At 44.6% G+C, this 18,150-nt stretch overlaps 1 protein-coding gene across 1 annotated transcript in view; it reads left to right on the plus strand.

The window, feature by feature from the left end:
- Window positions 1-1,028: 1,028 nt before the first annotated feature.
- Window positions 1,029-18,150, plus strand: part of AGBL1 (AGBL carboxypeptidase 1) — a 692,160-nt gene continuing 675,038 nt past the window's right edge. The window contains exon 1 of the mRNA XM_069559284.1: window positions 1,029-1,265. Within this exon, the coding sequence (XP_069415385.1) occupies window positions 1,215-1,265 (51 nt within the window). The 5' untranslated portion in view covers window positions 1,029-1,214. The remainder of the gene's footprint in view (window positions 1,266-18,150) is intronic.

Raw genomic sequence — 18,150 nt, forward strand, 5'->3', positions numbered from 1 at the left:
ACCAAGTGATGACCCGACCACACTCTGAGAAGTCAATATCCAATGGACCATAAGACACGTGGGTGTTGACATGGTGGGGCGGGGTTTATGTGGCCAACTAGCCACTAAAACTCATGACACATTCTGAGCAGAAGACAGAGAGAGAAGTGATGGATCCTGCGTTGGTCTGGAGGAAACCAGCCACCAGGGCATCTACTCTCCCTGAGGCAGGGGACAGGGCTCCCAGCCCACACTGTATGACTTTGATCAATGCATTTGCAGAAGCAAGAGGCAGGATGGTGTAATGGCTCCTGCTCGTGGTTTGGTGCCAGTTCACCTTGGCAGGTTGGGCAAACACTCCTAAGCTTTGTTCCTGTGGCCCAGAGTTTTCTCTGTGCCCGAGTTTTCTCATTTGTAAAAGGGAGGTGCAATCATAGTATTGCCCAGTGCTAGTGCTAAAGAATGTGCCTGCCAGTGCAGGAGACACGGTTTTGATCCTTGGGTTGGGAAGATCCCCTGGAGTAGGAAATGGCAACCCGCTCAAGTATGCTTGCTTAGAAACATCCATGGACAGAGGAGCCTGGAGGGCTACAGTCCATGGGGTTGGAAAGAGTCGGACATGACTGAGCATGCGCTGTCACTGTAGGGTCACTGTGAAGGCTGCAGATTATATAAGGGACTCGGTTGATAAAAAACGACCCGGAGTAGTTCTTTTCCTTCTCAGCCAGAGCTCCAGTCCCTCAGCCTGGGACCTCAGGGGGCCCTGGGCTTCTGTGCCCTGCAAGGCCACAGTTGTGCAAGCGTTCTCGGGTCTCTTGTTACCCAGGAGCCGGCAACAGACCAAAATAAAGTTGAGGGGGGGACCGGCGGGGAGGGCCGAGCGAGCCTCTGTAGGGAGTCTGACCAGGTCAGCTGGGAATGCCTGTCAGCCGTCCAGGGTGGCTCCTGCGTGGGCCTGGAGGTGGGTGAGTGACTCACGCCGGGGGCCCTCTCTACCCCCATGCCCAAGTGCTCCTCCCCTCCCGGGCCGGGGCTCACCTAATCCCCGCAGTGGGTGTCGGGGGGCACCCGCACCTGGGCCGAGGGCTAGGGTTGCAGTGTGCTCACTTCACACTCGGCAGCGTGCAGCTGAGGCCCTCTCCCCGGGCAGCGAGGTCAGCTTGGCAGACATTGCCTCTCCAGCCCTGATCTGAATCTGGCCGCAGGCAGCCGATTCCCCCGGACCCGACGAGGTGATGGCCGAACAAGAAGCCAGTGGGCTGCAGGTCCTACTGCACACGCTCCAGGTAGGCAAGAGGCCGAGGGCCGCCCAAGCTAGCCAGCCGGATCTTAGCAGCGCCGGGCCTGCTTGGGAGCCGGGGCTCTCCCCGCAGTCTGTTCTGGCCCTAGTGGCCTGGTTTGCTAACCAGCAGTAACACCCGAGTCAGCAGCAGCTCTCACCTTGAGGCTGACCTAAATGATGCTCTGGTGTTTAAATATTAAACCTGACTGTGTTGATGAGTGTGCTGCTTAAATTATTGAACCTGGTGGGATTAGAGGCTCGGGCTAAAGGATCCAGGTTTGCTCGAGATGAGAAAGATGGAAAAAAAGGCTGTTTGGCAAATGCACGCCTGTTTAACTTCTCCCTGAGCAGGACAGTAGACCCCGGGGTGGGGGCGGGTGTATAGAGAAGGAGGAAGGGGGGCATCAGGGAAGACCACTCCTCTGGGCTTCTGTTGAATGGCCATTACCAGGTTCCCAGAGAGTGGTCCTCATCAGAATCACCTAGGATGCCTGCTCACAGCGCATCTTCTCAGTGGGATCTGCCAGAAGGAATTACTGTCATCAGGGGCGGGGGCCTGGGAATCTGCCTTTCCTCCTATGTGATTCTATTCTCTCCTATTTTTGAGACTTCTCCCAGGGCATGGTTTTGCTATCTTGTCTGCAGACTAGAAACTCCCAGAGGGTGTTAAAAAAATGCGGATACCCACCCACCCAAATTCAGATTTAATTGATCTGGGGAGTAAACTGAGTATTGGATCTTTGAAACCCTCCCCTCCCAGGTGGTCTCAAAGTGCAACTAAAGTCAATGAATCACTGCTCTGTAGACTTGGGTAGATGCTTGCACTTAACTGGATGCAGGGAACGGCAGACCTCAAAGGGGCCCAAGAGATCTTCTATTCCAGAATTTTAAACCTGAACTTTATGGACAGGTGGCACAAGAGAATGGGCTTCAGGGACTCCATGACCCCCACCCACGGATTTAGAATGTAAATATTTTGCACTTATTTCTTCCCAGCTTTGAAAAGTTTCGTTTTCCTTGGATTCTTGAGAAAAGCTATATTCCTAAATATAGATTTAGAGTTTGAGCAAACTCTGGGAGATAGTGAGGGCCAGGGAAGCCTGGTGTGCTGCAGTTCTTGGGGCTCTCAAAGAGTCGGACATGACTTAGCGACTGAACAAAATATCCCCAGAAATTTGAAGAACCGGGAAATCCAACCTTCCAGTGCACAGTTAAAGCAACTGAGTTTCAGAAGAGAAATAGCTTCCCAAGGTCATGTAACCACTTAATAGGGGAGCTGGGACTAGCACCAGAGAACTTCAGTATCCCGTGGACCAAGTGTCTTTGACTCATTCTATCCGGTGCAACAAAGGCAAGAATGCATCTGGGTTAGGAGTGTTGGCAGTGGAGTGGGCCTGAAAATAAATTTGCAGTTGGCCTGGAAATCACTGCAGGATAAACTCAATCTCCTGTCTTTCTACTGTGGGGATTTCTGATTGATATTTAGAATGATTGTTCTGGATTCTCAATCATCAAAGATAGACTGAATTAAATTCATTATACCCCATGTGTGCTAAGTCACTTTAGTTGTGTCCAACCCTTCATGACCCTATGGACTATAGCCCGCCAGGCTCCTCTGTCCATGGGATTTCTCCAGGCAAGAATACTGGAGTGGGGCCATGCTATCCTCCAGGGGTTCTTCCCTACCCAGGGATCCAACCTGTATCCCTTGCATTGCAGGTGGATTCTTTACCACTGAGCCACTGGGGACTCAGTATGCACTACTTATTCCCAATTAACCAAAACACTAAAATAACCAGAACATGTTTGCCCTGTGCACTCCAGTTGATCTCAGAATCTGGTGGTGGAATTGACTTGGGTTCCTGGCAGAGCCCTGAGTCAGCCCTCTCTCCAGGTGTCTGCCAGAGTCTGGTTTCAGTTTTGAGGGTAGAAGTTGGAACTCTGGCATATTAAAAAAAAAAAAAAAGGAGAATGAGAATCCAGAATAGATATCCCGTGGAATAATGTTTCCTGATGAGTCTCCTGCCCTCCTCATTCTCATCCCCATGGACTAGACCCTGAACAGTTTCTGAAAAGAGCTTAGCTGGTGTGTTTTTGATGGAGGGTCTCAGAGGTCTTAGGGGTTCAAGCCAGTCCTCCTTGTGCACAAAAGTGAGAGACCGAAGGGTTTGTACCACTTCTCAAACCTCTGCAGAAAACAGCGGTTATGTCTGAGTAGAATGTGAGTTCTCCAAGTCTTTCAGAAGCACCCAGAACATTGCCAAGGGAAGAAGAAAGAGAGACCAGATGGCCAGAAAGACAAAGCACAGGGGTGACCATGTCCCCATGATATGATGGGGACTTCTGCCTCCTCGGGCAACTATGACAAAATCAACTAGATCATTAAGAAATACTGGTTCTCCAGGGACTGCCTTGGTAGTTCAGTAGCTAAGACTCCAGGCTCCCAATGCAGGGGACCCGTTTGATCCCTAGTCAGGGAACTGGATCCTGCATGTTGCAGTGAAGACCTAGCACAGCCAAATAAATACATATCAAAGAAATATCAGTGTTCTACCTGTTACCTTTCCCTCTACAGTTGGGAAAGGGCTAAGTGCTTTTTTTCCTACCCCAGTGTCAACACAGATTTATCTCTGCCCTGAAAGGCTGAGAATCGGATTTCTACCCAGACATTTTCCAAGTGCCTAACTTTTACCGTATGAGTTGAGACAGAAAATCACGAGATTGACTCATGAGGGCCTGGGTGAAGGGGAGGCGCCACAGAACGCAGGTGCGAGAGACAGGAAGAACTGGCTTCTGCCCCGTTCCTGGCACTTACCAGCTGTACACCCTTAGGCAAGCCCCTCAACCTCTCTGAGCCTTCATTTCTAGATCTGTAAAAGTGGGGGGGGGGGCAATAAAACTTTCCTCAGCCCTTTGTGCCAGGATTAAGAGAACCCATTTGAAAAGTGCTTATAAGCTATAATCAGCAGTTCAAGTGGCTCTGGTTTTTATAATTTCCCCAGCTGAGGACACAGTGGAGAGGCTGGGAACATTTGCCTAGGCTTTTCATCATCCCGCTCTGCTTATTTCCTGGATGGGCTCCAGAACCCTTGGAAAAAAAGGAAGGTGTCTCGTCCATCCTGCTCTCGTTTCTCTGTGTGGTTTGAGCTAATGGGGAAGATGGGAGCTGCCGCGGTAACAGGATGTGGGCGCCAGGCCAGCCCCAAAGCTGGGAGCCCTCACCCGGCGATGTCCCACAGGATGCCAGCTCTGACACACTTTGAGCTGTGATATGGGCACGTTTTTTGCTATTTGCATTTGCACTTTATTATTTGATATTATAGCTGCTCAGACCGAATGCCAGGTCTGCATCTTGGCCGAAAGGTGCGTAGTGAAGCTCCTTTGCTTGACTTGGGCTCTGGAACTTTATCTATTATGGACTGCGAATGAGGTTGCTGCATGTGTGGTTTCTGGTCTTGGGTGAGCATCAGGCTCAGATAATAGAAAGCCTGGAGGAGGTGGCAACTGAACTTTTCCCTTGGACTTCTTCCTTTGAGGATTATTTCTGAGACAACAGGTGATTTCAGCCTCTGGGCTGCAAAGAGGGGATGGATGGAAAAATGATGACTGATATGTTTCATTCATAGCACTTGGGGGTTTTGTTTCTAAAACATATGTTTAAAAAATTCTAGAATTCTCCACAGAGGATGTAGAAATTTCCATCTATCGTACATCCATAGGACCAGGTGTGGCGGAAACTGAGCTTTCCCCTTGGACATCAACAGAAGGGTTTGGAAAAATCATGAGATGAAGTTTCCTTTTAGATAGTAAGCATTGTGTCTTCCCTGAATATCCAGTCAGGAGGAGTCTCTTCTCCCAAATTCCTTACCATGGCATTCATTACATACAAACTTGCTCTACAAGTATTTTTATCTTCCCATTGTTCATCTAGAACATTGTATTTTCATTGAAAAATGGGTCAACTTTCAGCAGAAGAAATTGGTGCAGTTAAGAGGGTGATGAGGGTCCCCAGGGATCTTTCTCATGGCAGCGAAATGTGGAGAGTATTCAGTATTTGCTATGACACTGAATTTGATTAAAGCGGAACATCTGAGAAGGGGAAGAGAGGAGACTGACATGGGAGTTTGCTCAAATGCTTGAGTCTTGAATGGCAAGCTTCAGATCTAATCATGCCCTTGGCAATGGCTGCTTATCCATAAAGGTAGATGATGGGGACTCCAGGACATTCAGCCAAGGTAACAGTGGTACAGATCTTTGGATGGGGACATTAGCCATGACTGTACCTCTGCTTTTTACTGCCAAGTAATATGATGTGTAGGCTTCCCTGGTGTCTCAACAGGTAAAGAGTCCTCCTGCCAACAGGAGATGCAAGAGACTCAGGTTTGATCTCCGGGTCTGGAAGATCTGGAGGAGGGCATGGCAACCCACTCCAGTATTCTTGCCTGGAGAATCCCATGGACATAGGAGTCTGGCAGGCTACAGTCCACGGGATCGTGAAGAGTTGGATATGACTAGGTATGCAAGCACGCGTGCATGCACGCCCTGTGATGTGTTACACACAACCTCCCCGTTACTGACCTGGCTTTTATCCTGGTCCTCTTCTTATCCATCCCTCCCCTTTAGCTCTTTCTTGTCACTTAACTCAAACTTGCATCTCACCCCATCCTGAGCCACTGTGCATCTATCTCTAATCCCCCTCCAGGGGGAAGGTCAGAGATGGATTATGGCTCAGGGATTGGTGAAGTTGCACTGTTTAAACTTTTTTTTTTTTTTAAATTTGAAAGGAACAAAAGTTATTTTAGAGGCAGAGTTCAATGTCCTTGTGTCAAAACAGTTCTGATAACACGGCATTAAAAGGATCAGTGCATACTAAGTCACTCAGTCGTGTCCACCTCTTTGTATCCCACGGACAGAGGAGCCTGGTAGGCTGCAGTCCATGGGATTCTCCAGGCAAGAACACTGGAGTGGGTTGCCATGGCCTCCTCCAGGGGATTTTCCCAACCCAGGGATCGAATGTGCATCTCTTACCTCTCTTTCATTGGCAGGCAGGTTTGTTACCACCAGTGAGTTGAGTCCAAAAGTCCCATCCTCACTTTTGTAATTGAGAGCTCCCCGCTGCACTCCCACTGAACCCAGACTCTGGATCCAACTTCCTCCCTGAGCATCTACCTCCCCAAGGCAGCAGGCGAGGGACAGAAGGCCTGCATGGCTTTGAGGTGTAATTGAAAATTTGCCCTTGCTGCTGACATGTTGAAGGTAATGGCTAACAGAGAGACCCACGTTTACTCCACAGCTGACAACTTTTACTGGCAACATCGCTCCACAATTTACTCAGTTACGGAAATTGGAACCCCTCTTATGAAAGTCAAACACAGTCTGGGTTTGAGTTCTGGGAGCTCGGAAAGCCTGCAACCAGGGAAGAGAAGCTGGTCTGGGTGACTGATCACTGTACCACACCTGGAAGTGTGGGGGAAGGCAGCTATGAATCAAACAGACAAGGTGCTTCTTCATATTTCAGAAATAGGCACTTGGAAATGCATCTTCTTGGATGTGAGCTCCATATCCTTTTGCCAGACCTGAAATGAAGGAAGTTGAAGGTATGTGGGATCTGTGCTTTTTCACAAAGAGAATACTGCATGGTTCCTTCAAAGCAAGGGTTCTGCAAATCAGGTTCTTGAGAGAGAAAAGGATGTGTAGGGTGAAGGAGAAATCGATTTCAGAGATGCCAGGAGTACAAGAATGAGGAGAACAAACGGTGTGGAAGAAGACAGAGCATTCTGGGTCCTCTACACCTTGCCCTAACTTGCTTCATTCATATTTGTTAGTTGAAAATGGTTTGAGATGCTTTGCGCTGTAGTTGTTGTTCAGTTGCTAAGTTGTGTCCAACTCTTTGTGACCCCATGGACTGCAGCACGCCAGGCATCCCTGTCCTTCACTATCTCCCAGAGTTTGCTCAAACTCATGTTACGTCAGTGATGCCATCCAACCATCTCATCCTGTTGCCCCCTTCTCCTTCTGCCTTCAATCTTTCCCAGCATCAGGGTCTTTTGAAATGAGTCGGTCCTTTGCATCAGATGACAAAGTATTGGAGCTTCAGCATCAGTCCTTTCAATGGATATCCATGGTTGATTTCGTTTAGGATTGACAGGTTTGATCTCCTGGCTGTTCAGTGCTTTTGAATTGTGGTGCTGGAGAAGACTCTTGCATGGAGAGATGTTGTCAAATTCAGGTTTTTATGTGTCTAATTTCCTCTATTTGGTCTCTTGAATCATAATAGTTAAAATAATAATGAACACTTATTAAACAGTTTCTACATGTAAGAAGCTGTGCAAAGTCCTTCGCAGGCACCGCCTCATTTAATCCTTACAACAACCCTGTGAGTTGGGTGGCATTAGTGTCTGCATTGTAGAGCTCTCAAAGGGAAGGTTGGAGATGTTAGTACACTTCTCATAGTCACACAGTGAGTGAGTGGCAGAGCTGGAATCTAAGCAGAGGGAATCTGACACGAGTGGATGTGTCCTTGCCAGGTGTATTAGCTCCCTGAGGAGAAACAGGCCCATTGTGAAGATTCAGAACAGATTTTCCCAGGTGGTAGGTATCTGCAGAGGAGAAAGGAGACGCCCCCCCCCCCTTTGGCAAAACAGCAGCTGTGCCCACAGTCCTGGCAGGACTGGCCGAGAGGGCGGAGAACAGGTGCCTAGAGTGGGTGTTTGCAAACTTCGAAGGGTCTAATACAAAGCTTTTAGGCTTCTCAGGCCACACGATCTTCGTCACAGTTGTTCAGCCCTGCCGCTGTAGCTGTGGACGGCATCGGAAAGCATGGGCGCTCTTGCAGTAAGATTTGTGTACAAAAACCAGGGAATGGGCTGGCCTTGGCTGTTGTGATAGACGGTGGACCCCTGGCTGGAGGTCCTTTGGGCCCAAGCAGGGTGGAGGTGAGGGTGGGAGAGGGGACAGACAGCGAGAGGTGGAGCATCAGGGGCCTGTTGGACTGTCTGCTGCCAAGTGGGAACTTCCTTTATGTGCGTGGAACCTCCTCCTCAACTTCCAGGCCGCCCTCCTTGCAAAGGCAGCACAGAAAATGATGCTCTGAGTTCCTCTGGGGGCAAGTCTTACAGAACCTGAAACACACACTTCAGAATGTCATTTCCTGCTGCTGCTGCCTCCAGTTTTTTAAGTACCAGTGGAGACAGTCATTGTGTCTATTAATCCTCCAAGGAGAGCTTTCAGGGCATTTTAGCAGCACGTAACATAAATGCTGCTGGTTTGATCCCTGGGTCAGGAACATCCCTTGGAGGAGGGCATGGCAGCCCACTCCAGTATTCTTGCCTGGAGAATCCCTTGGACAGAAGAGCCTGGCGGGCTACAGTCCATGGAGTCACACAGAGTTGGACATGACTGAAGCTGACTCAGCACATTGCACCGGTGTAATAGGTGATTGTCTTGCAGATATTGTTTGCATTCAACAGCACTTCCAGCACAAGACATGTTCAGTTAAGCACTTCTTAGACTGGTTTCTACAGAACACCAATGAGATGGGATGCCAATGAGTGTTCCATTCACAAAAGTTCTTGTTGACAGATGGATTGGAAGTGTCGGGGTAAATAAACCTATTAGAATTGCTTACTGGAAGATAATCAATCTTTTGAAAGCTTTTCAAACACTTGTGTCCTACAGCTCTCAGTTTAAATGCCTTTTCCTTGGAGAGGAATACTCTGACACCCCAGTGTTCCTGACAGCCCAGTGAACTGGGCTCTGAGTCCCTAGTTTGACTTTGCGTAGAACTTGCCACTTCCTGATGCTTGTCTGTGCCTTCTCTCCCTTCCTCCACCAGAGTGGAGATGTCATCTGTCTTGTTCACCTTTATCCCTACTACCTAAAGCACTCTCTAGGACATAGTAGGCACTCAATAAATCTTTATTGATTGAATAATAAGATGAATGTGTGTGATAAATTATCAAGTTGGGGATATAATATATAGCATTTCTATATTATCTTCAGTTCAGTTCAGTTGCTCAGTTGTGTCCGACTCTTTGAGACCCCATGAATTGCAGCACACCAGGCCTTCCTGTCCATCACCAACTCCCAGAGTCCACCTAAACCCATGTGCCTTGAGTTGGTGATGCCATCCAACCATCTCATCCTCTGTTGTTCCCTTCTCCTCCTGCCCCCAATCTTTCCCAGCATCAGAGTCTTTACAAATGAGTCAGTGCTTCACATCAGGTGGCCAAAGTATTGGTTTCAGCTTCAACGTCAGTCCTTCCAATGAACACCTTCAGGATGGACTGGTTGGATCTCCTTGCAGTCCAAGGGACTCTCAAGAGTCTTCTCCAACACCACAGTTCAAAAATCATCTTAGAGATGGGATTTTAAAAAACTTTTATTTTGTATTGGAGTATAGCCAATTAACAGTATTGTGAGTTTCAGGTGGACCGCAAAGGGACTCTGCTGTATATATACATGTATCCATTCTCCCCCAAACTCCCCTGCCATTTTCAGGCTGCTGCATAACATTGAGCAGAGTTCCATGTGCTATGCAATAGGTCCTTGCTGGTTATCCATTTTAAACATAGCAATGTGTACCTATTGACCCCAAACTCCCTAATTTTCCCTTCCCCCAGAGATGCAATAATTTTTTTATAGCAAATGCCCACCAGTATTCCATCCCACAGAACATTAGATGTTTCTTTCTTTCTTTCTGGCTGAACCACCTGGCATGTGAAATCTTAGTTCCCTGACCACGGGTCAAACCTGAATCTTCCTGCAGTGAGGGAGACCCAGGTTTGATCCCTGGGTCGGGAAGATCTCCTGGAGAAGGGAATGGCAACCCACTCCGGTCTTCTCACCTGGAGAATTCCATGGACAGAGGAGCCATGAGGTCTCACAGAGTCAGACATGACTGAACAACTAACATTTTCACTTTTCTTTCAGTTTCCCTGTGGTGAAAGCCCAGTCTTAATGACTGGCCACCAGGGAAGTCCCTCACAGGACATTACGAATCCATGGAACACGTTTGGGAAACAATGGCTGTAGACCCAGGCCATGTTATATCACTGCTTTGAGGTCTTTGAGGGTTGAATTTCTCCAAAGCTGGAAGCTGACTTCTGGCATGTTGAAACATTTTTAACCCAAGTTGATATGAAGTTAGTACTGTTGGAGACCTAGGGTCATTCCTCTACTTGGTGAATTCTACTAGCTGATGGCTATCCAACCTGTCTGTAGGCCTTGAGTGGACATGACTTCTAATCCTTACTTGATTGGGAAGGAGAATATAAGTGACAGATGTGGAGGTTCAGAAAAAAGGTTCTTCCCAGAAGCTCATGAGAGCCATTCTGCTTCTGATCAGGAGGCCAAATGGTGATAAGTATGGCATTAGGTTTCAGATGAAAGGCAGGGTCAGATTTCAGAGTCAGGCTATCTGATGAAACTTTCCCTAGGGCACTTGGAGAGACAGCAGCTTCTTCAATAAATGGTCAGTAATGAATTTTCCCTCTAACCTTAAAAAATCCCGAACCCAATGTGTGTTAACATCTTTATCTTCGGATCCCACCCATCAGTACAGCTCAATGCCCTACATATCTAGCCCATAAGCACCCTTATCCTACCCCTCTTAAAACTCAAATTAATCCCCAAACCCCGTGACAATGCAGATATTTTTTTACATATCACAATAGGTAGATTAAGAAGAGGCTATAAGAACATCCTGTTTTCTCCTTTACCTTCATTATTAAATCATAAAATATATATTATATGTCCTAAAGGAAAAGAAATTCCCCAAATGATAGCTAAAATTTTAGATGAAGGAAGAGGCTAAAATGATATTTGAAAAGGTATTATTTGAAAATGGACATTAAAATTCAAGAAGTGTTTTTGCCATGAGCTGCTCACACTTGTTGAGCACTTACTATGTGCCAGTCTAAGCATTTGACATGTGTTATCTCATGTAGTCGTCACAGTGATCCTATGTGGTAGGTCTGACTGTTATCTCCGTTTATAGATGAGGAACCCAAGGTGCTCAAGGTCACACAGCCTTTAAGTAGAGGGTCAGGATGTGAACTCAGGCACAGTCTGACTTTAGTTTGCTTACTGCTCGTTGCTATTAGGCATCAGGCTGCAGAGTTTCTTCCCCTCTTACCTGCCCTTTTCACCACTAAATGTTTTTTTTCCCTGATTAAAGAAAGTAATAAAAGCTCATGATTATAAAATTTTAATTAAAATACAGATATAAATTTTAGGGAGTAAAAATCATCCCCTCAAATCCTGCTGTCTAAGCCAGCCACACAAGGGTCTGCTGTGTATTCTTTCTGTGTTTGCATACACGTAGCGATATGCGTATTTGTATAACTATGTCTACGGGTGTGGATCATTTTAGCACACTGTTATTTAATTTGCTTTTCCTACATATCAGCATAACTGTACATCTTTCAAGTCAGCATGTATGACGCAACTCAATCTTTTGTGATAGTTGCATAGAACTTCATTATATGGATATACTATAGCTTAAATAGAAGAACATTTTCTTCTAGTGTTTCACTTAAATTTGACTTGCTTTCTGTTTTGCTTTTATTTTTGATGTTGTGTTACATTTAAATCATCAACTTTATCAAACTTTTCAAACTTTCCTTTCATGAATTTTTTTGGCCATGAAACATTTCCCCCAGGATCTGTTATACTTAGTGATGTTTGACTTTAACGCCATGCCATTCCCTTTCTTGTAGGTCTCGTTGCTTTCACAGGGCTTCTCTGCCATACCACACTTCACCAGGATGTGGCAACAGTAAACAAATTTATCTCCTTAAAATTTCTTTTACTGGAAGATGCCAGTTCTGTAACATCTGATAGAGTTCTGCTTGATAATATTTGAAAATTTTGCATTTGACATAAATGTTTATCTAAGATAAACATGTGTAGGTTCCTTGGCTGGGCTTCAGGTGGCCAGAGTTGATTTTGGACCCAGCCACTGTCTTTCTGTTTGCCTAGAGTCCCTGGGCCAGCATCCTCTGTTTTGTTTTCAGACTTAAGTGCTAGGAGACGTGCCCAGAAAATATCATCTGTTTCCTTGGTATTTTACGGCTCTCTTGTTAATGGTTCATTCGTGTATTAAATGCTTCCCTTGTGCCAGAGGCTGTGCTAGGTAGTGGGTGGCAAGGTTCAAGAATGTTATTAGTCAGACACTTTCCTACTGAAATTCTTCCAAATGTTAATGACTAATGTCACGAAGAAAGAGATCCGGAATACTGCAGTCACACCTGCCCTCCTTTCCTCCATGGACCATTTTATTCTGTGGTGACTGGCTGAGAACACAGTATTATCATTACCCCGAGTCCCTGGGGGAGGAGCTGAAGGTTCAGCAGCTGTAACATGTTTAGCTACGCCTATGTACTAATGTTAATTCGTATGTGGTCATTAAAAAAAAAACCAACTGTGGGGTGATAATTCTAAACCCTTTCATTCCTTTTTTTTCTCTTCCAGTGAGTAGGGTGTCACAGATGCCCCCCCTTTGTTTTGGCTGCTCCCCACAGAATCTAGGATCTTAGTTCCCTGGCCAGGGGTTGAACCCGTGCTTCCTGCAGTGGAGTCTCAGTCTCTGGACCACCAGGGGGGTTCCATAGTTTCCTTTTTGGTGCCATGAAAGCTAAAGGACACTTTCCCCAGCTAAATGCACACACCAATTTTTGTGAACAATTTCAGTGTAATAAGCTACACCATAAAGTTTCACTGTCTCAGGGTATTTACTTTTTTTTTTTTTTTTTTTTGCATGGAATGGAGCTTTTTAAGGCTGGAATAGTAGAAGTCAGTTCTTGTCACATAAGGCAAACCCCACATATCTGTCCAGTTGTAACTTATCTTTTATGCCTCTAACCTGGGCACAATAAATTCTTTTTCTGTGAAATAATAAATTACCATACTTTGCAAGCCACATATTATACCTGTTTACTGTATGAAATAATGTATGCATTGATTTGCGGGCAGGGAAAAAGACTCTAATGTATGTTTTCTAGACTTTGAATCAGATTCAGTTTTGCTTACCAAGTTTCTATTCAGAAGAGAAGAATGTACTCTTTGTTTTCCCTCTTTGGACTTGACTGAATTTATTTTATTTTATTTATTTTTAACTAGAGGATAATTGCTTTGCAATGTTGTGTTAGCTTCTGCTGTAGAGCAACATGAACCAGCTATAAGTATACATATGTCCCCTCCCTCTTGAATCTTCCTGCTCCCCCAGCCCCGTCCCACCACCTCTAGGTTGTCACAGGGCACTGGGCTGGGCTGAACTCCTGTGTTACGTATCAGCTTGCCACTGGCTATCTGTTTTACGTGTGGTAATGCATATGTTCCAATGCTACTCTCCCAATTCATCCCACCCTCTCCTTCCCCTGCTGTGTTTACAAGTCTATTCTCTATGTCTGTGTCTTTCTTTATTCCTGCCCTGCAAAAAGGTTCATCAGTACCATTTTCTAGAGTCCATATATATGCACAAATATATGATATTTGTGTTTATCTTTCTGACTTACTTCACCTTGTGTAACAGTCTCTAGGTTCATCTACCTCAGTTCAAACTGACTCAAATTCATTCCTTTTTGCGGCTGAGTAATATTCCATTGTATATATGCACCATGACTTCTTTATCTATTCGTCTGTTGATGGATGTCTAGGTTGCTTCCATGTTCTGACTATTCTAAGTAGCACTGCAATGAACACTGGGGTACGTGTGCTTTTTGGTTTTCTCAGGTGTATGCCCAGTAGTGGGATATACAGTAAGGAATCAGGCGATAAAGAAAACTGCCTGCAATGCGGGAGACCTGAGTTCAATCCCTGGGTCAGGAGAATCCCCTGGGAGAAGGAAATGGCTACCCACTCCAGTATTCTTGCCTGGGGAATTCCATAGACAGAAGAACCTGGTGGGCTACAGTCCATGGGGTCACAAAGGGTCAGACATGACTGAGTGACTAAAAACAGCAACAACAAAGTGGTAGTTTTATTCCTAGTTTTTAAAGGCCTCTCCACACTGTGCTGCATAGTGGCTGTATCAATTTAGATTCCCACCAACAGCACACGTTTTCTCCACATCCGCTTCAGCAATTATTGCTTGTGGATTTCTGATGATGACTATTCTGATTGGTGTGAAATGATATCTCATTGTAGTTCTGATTTGCATTTCTCTAATAATGACTGATGTTGAGCATCTTCTTGTGTTTACTGACCATCTTTCTTCTTTGGAGAAATGTCTGTTTAGGTCTTCTGCCCAGTTTTTGTTTGGATTGTTTGTTTTTCTTATATTGAGCTGCATGAGCTAATGAAGTATTTTTATCTCCACATTCCAACTTTGTCTTGAACATCTTTCATATCTGATCTATACTTGTGAAAATTGTAAGTACTTTTGATGGATCAACTGTTATTTTTCAAAGAAAGCTTCTTTTGATAAATTGTATAGATGATACTTCCCTTTCTCTTCTGAAGTAGTATCTAAGAATTTGTACCTCTCTCTTAAATCATCCATGCTTTGCTTTGTCATGAGTTGTTCTTTATTTTTCAATAGACTTTTACTGGGTAGGGAGAATCCCAAAATAAATATGACATGGTCCTTGTCCTCCCAGAACTCACTGTATCAAGAGGAACTAGACAGACACCGAGATTCTCCTGAAAATTACAGACCCTTTCTTTAGATAATCATACATATGCAATTTAACTAAGCATTTAAATCTTAGATTTGCCCGCAGTTTGATTATGAATCTATGCCATGTGATTGCTCAGTTCGACATATCAGCAAATAATTACAAAGTACTATTATAAATGAAGATATAGCAACATGCCCAGGGAATTCCCAGGCAGTCCAGTTGTCAGGACTCTGCTCTCACTGCCAAGGGCCTGGATTGAATACCAGGTCAGGGAACACAAACAGAGCATTGCATCCAAAAAACAAACAAACAATACCAAACCAAAAAATCACAAACACACAAAAACAACATATGAAGTGTGTTATTCTGGAAGAAAAGAAATTTCAAACAATCTCCAGTCTCCTGCGACCTTCTCTTCCTGAGTAATAGATTGATTAGATAATTCAGACCAACCCTTGAGTTGGAGACAGTTAAAAAGACATATAAAATATAAATAATTTTTAAATAAAAAGCATCCATGTTCTAATAAAATAATGAACATTTAATGATCTGGAGTCAGAAGAGGTGGGAAATCCAGAGAGATGAGCGAAACTCTGGCATGTCTGCCCTCGAGGCATTTACTATTTTGAAGGCATGGCTTGGAAAATTAAGCTGTATGTTCTATAGTCTTGCATGTCTAGAACAGGAGTTGGAATATAGGGCTTACCAAGAAGAGGCATTCTGGTAAACTACTCTCTGCTTTTGGGCTGAGACCTGAAGGGATGCTCACTAGAAATAAAGGGGAGTCATACATAAACTAACCTTCACATTGAGCCATTCCTCAACCCACCTGGGTGGTCCAGAAAATCCTAAGACTTGAACAGGCAGTCTCAGATTCCTGGAGCTTCCAGGTGCCTGGGTGTAGCAAATTAAAATCCCCATCAGTGGAAGAAAATATCATACTGGGCTTTACATTAATTCTACAAATAATTTGGAAGCCAGGGACAAGGGAAGATAAATCAATGTGAGTAACCACCAGCAGAAACAGGGAATTGTATTCAACATCCTGTGACAGACCATAATGGGAAAAAAATTTAAAAAGAATGTATATATGTGTATAACTGAATCGCTTTGCTGTAGAGCAGAGATTGGTACAGCATTGTAAATCAACTGTACTTAAATTAAAAAAAAATTTAGAAAAGGAATACAGGGTTTCTGTTGCACTGCAGAAATTAGAATTATCAGACACAGAATGTGAGAAAGCTTTGGTTATTATGTTCAAAGAGATTGAAGTCAAGTTTGAAAAATTTGCCCATGAACTATAATCAATATAATGTCACACAGCAGATTTAAAAGGAACCATATAGAAATTCTTGAACTGAAAAAATAAATAACCAAAACTAAGAACTTGATAGATTTAACTGTAGATTACACTGGGCTGAAGAAAAAATTGAAGACCAGGTCATAAGAAGCTATCTAGACTGAAGCATAAAAGGCAAAAGATTAAATATGCTATGCTGAAGGGCAGGTAAGAGATAGAGAAGGTTTAGCATGTATTAAAATTGGAGTTTTGGAAGGACAGAAGAGAATGAGACAACAACAGTTTTTCAAGAAATCATGATAGAGTCCCAACCATTTAATATACTGCTTATTCCTTGACAATAGGAGTATTCTTTCTCAAGTCTGTATTCCTGTAAGTACTTAGCATGACTTTATTAAATGTTTGTTGAGTTTGTTAGGTGAGGAAATGTCCCTATCATTTTCTATTTCATTTTGTATTTTTGAAATTATGTCAGAAGTTCTTTTAAAATAGTATACTCTTTAAAACAATTCTATAAAATTACTGTCTGTTGTGGATATACATCCAAATATTGAAATTCCCGTATTTGCAGTTGTCACTTTAAAATTGAGAACTAAATTTATGATTGACATGCCAGTTGAAGATTAAACTCTCATTTGCAAACTGATGATTCATTTTTGACCCTCCGAATCCTCTCAGACTCAGGTTGTGCTGTGCTTAGTCACCCAGTCATGTCTGACTCTTTGCGACCCCATGGACTGTAGCCTGCTAGGCTCCTTGGTCCATGGGGACATCCAGGCAAGAATACTGGAGTGGGTTGCCATGCCCTCCTTCAGGGGATCTTCCCAACCCAGGGATCGAACCCAGGTCTCCCACACTGGCCGCATTGTAGGCAGATTCTTTACTGTCTGAGCTGCCAGGGAAGCCTCAGACTCATATATGATGATCATACTATGATTATACTCCTATGATTATACTCCATTTCCCTTCTTGCTTTTTAAGTTTGACAGCAGCCTTTAGAAATGAGTTATAAAATCATAATCTGGTCACACCAGTTAGTATATTACATTCACTTGTTGTTGTTCAGTAGCTAAGTCATGTCTGATTATTTGCGACCCCATGGACTACAGCACACCAGGCTCCCTGTCCTTTACTATCTCCTGGAATTTGCTCAGACTCATATCAGTTGAGTCAGTGATGCTATCCAACCATCTTATCCTCTGTTGTCTCCTTCACCTCCTGCCTTCAATCTTTTCCAGCATCAGGGTCCTTGCCAATGAGTTGGCCCTTGGCATCAGGTGGCCAAAGTATTGGAGCTTCAACTTCAGCATCAGTCCTTCCAGTGAATATTCAGGGTTGACTTTCTTTAGAATTGACTGGTTTGATCTCCTTGCTGTCCAAGGGACTCTCAGGAGTCTACTCCAGCACCACAGTTGAAAAGCATCAATTTTTCAGTGCTCAGTCTTCTTGATGGTCCAACTCTCACATCTGTACATGACCCCTGGAAAAACCATAGTATTCTCTTTAATGATATAGTATTCTGATAAGAAACTTCATTTATTCCCTTTAAAATAGAGAAGAAAGATGATGTCTTATAGGTTCTCTGGGAAACAAATTTGCATTCTGGAAATGTACCAGGGAGGGCCTCAGCTCCACACGTGAAGGAAGGAAGAAAGTTTGGGCAGGGGGAGGGGATGAAGTGCAAAGTGGTCTCAACAAAGACTCAAGCTGATCCCAGCAGGGGTCCCAGAACTCAGATGGTCCTTTAGCAGTTGTCTCCTCCCGTGAGCAGGGGACTGGCCCTTTATGCCTCCTGCCCCACACCACTGACCAGTCATTCGTGATAGGCTGCTTCTAAGGGGGCATGACCTTAGAGAGCTCTACTTGACAGTAGTTCCCAAAGTGGGGCCCAGGTGAGAGCTGTCAGTCACTGTCGTCATTATCTGCGATTTCCTGTGGTTGGGTGCGTGAGTGTCTCAGTCCCGAAGGGG

The sequence above is a fragment of the Ovis canadensis genome, chromosome 18 (assembly GCF_042477335.2).
Source record: "Ovis canadensis isolate MfBH-ARS-UI-01 breed Bighorn chromosome 18, ARS-UI_OviCan_v2, whole genome shotgun sequence".
Classification (NCBI taxonomy): Eukaryota; Metazoa; Chordata; class Mammalia; order Artiodactyla; family Bovidae; genus Ovis; species Ovis canadensis.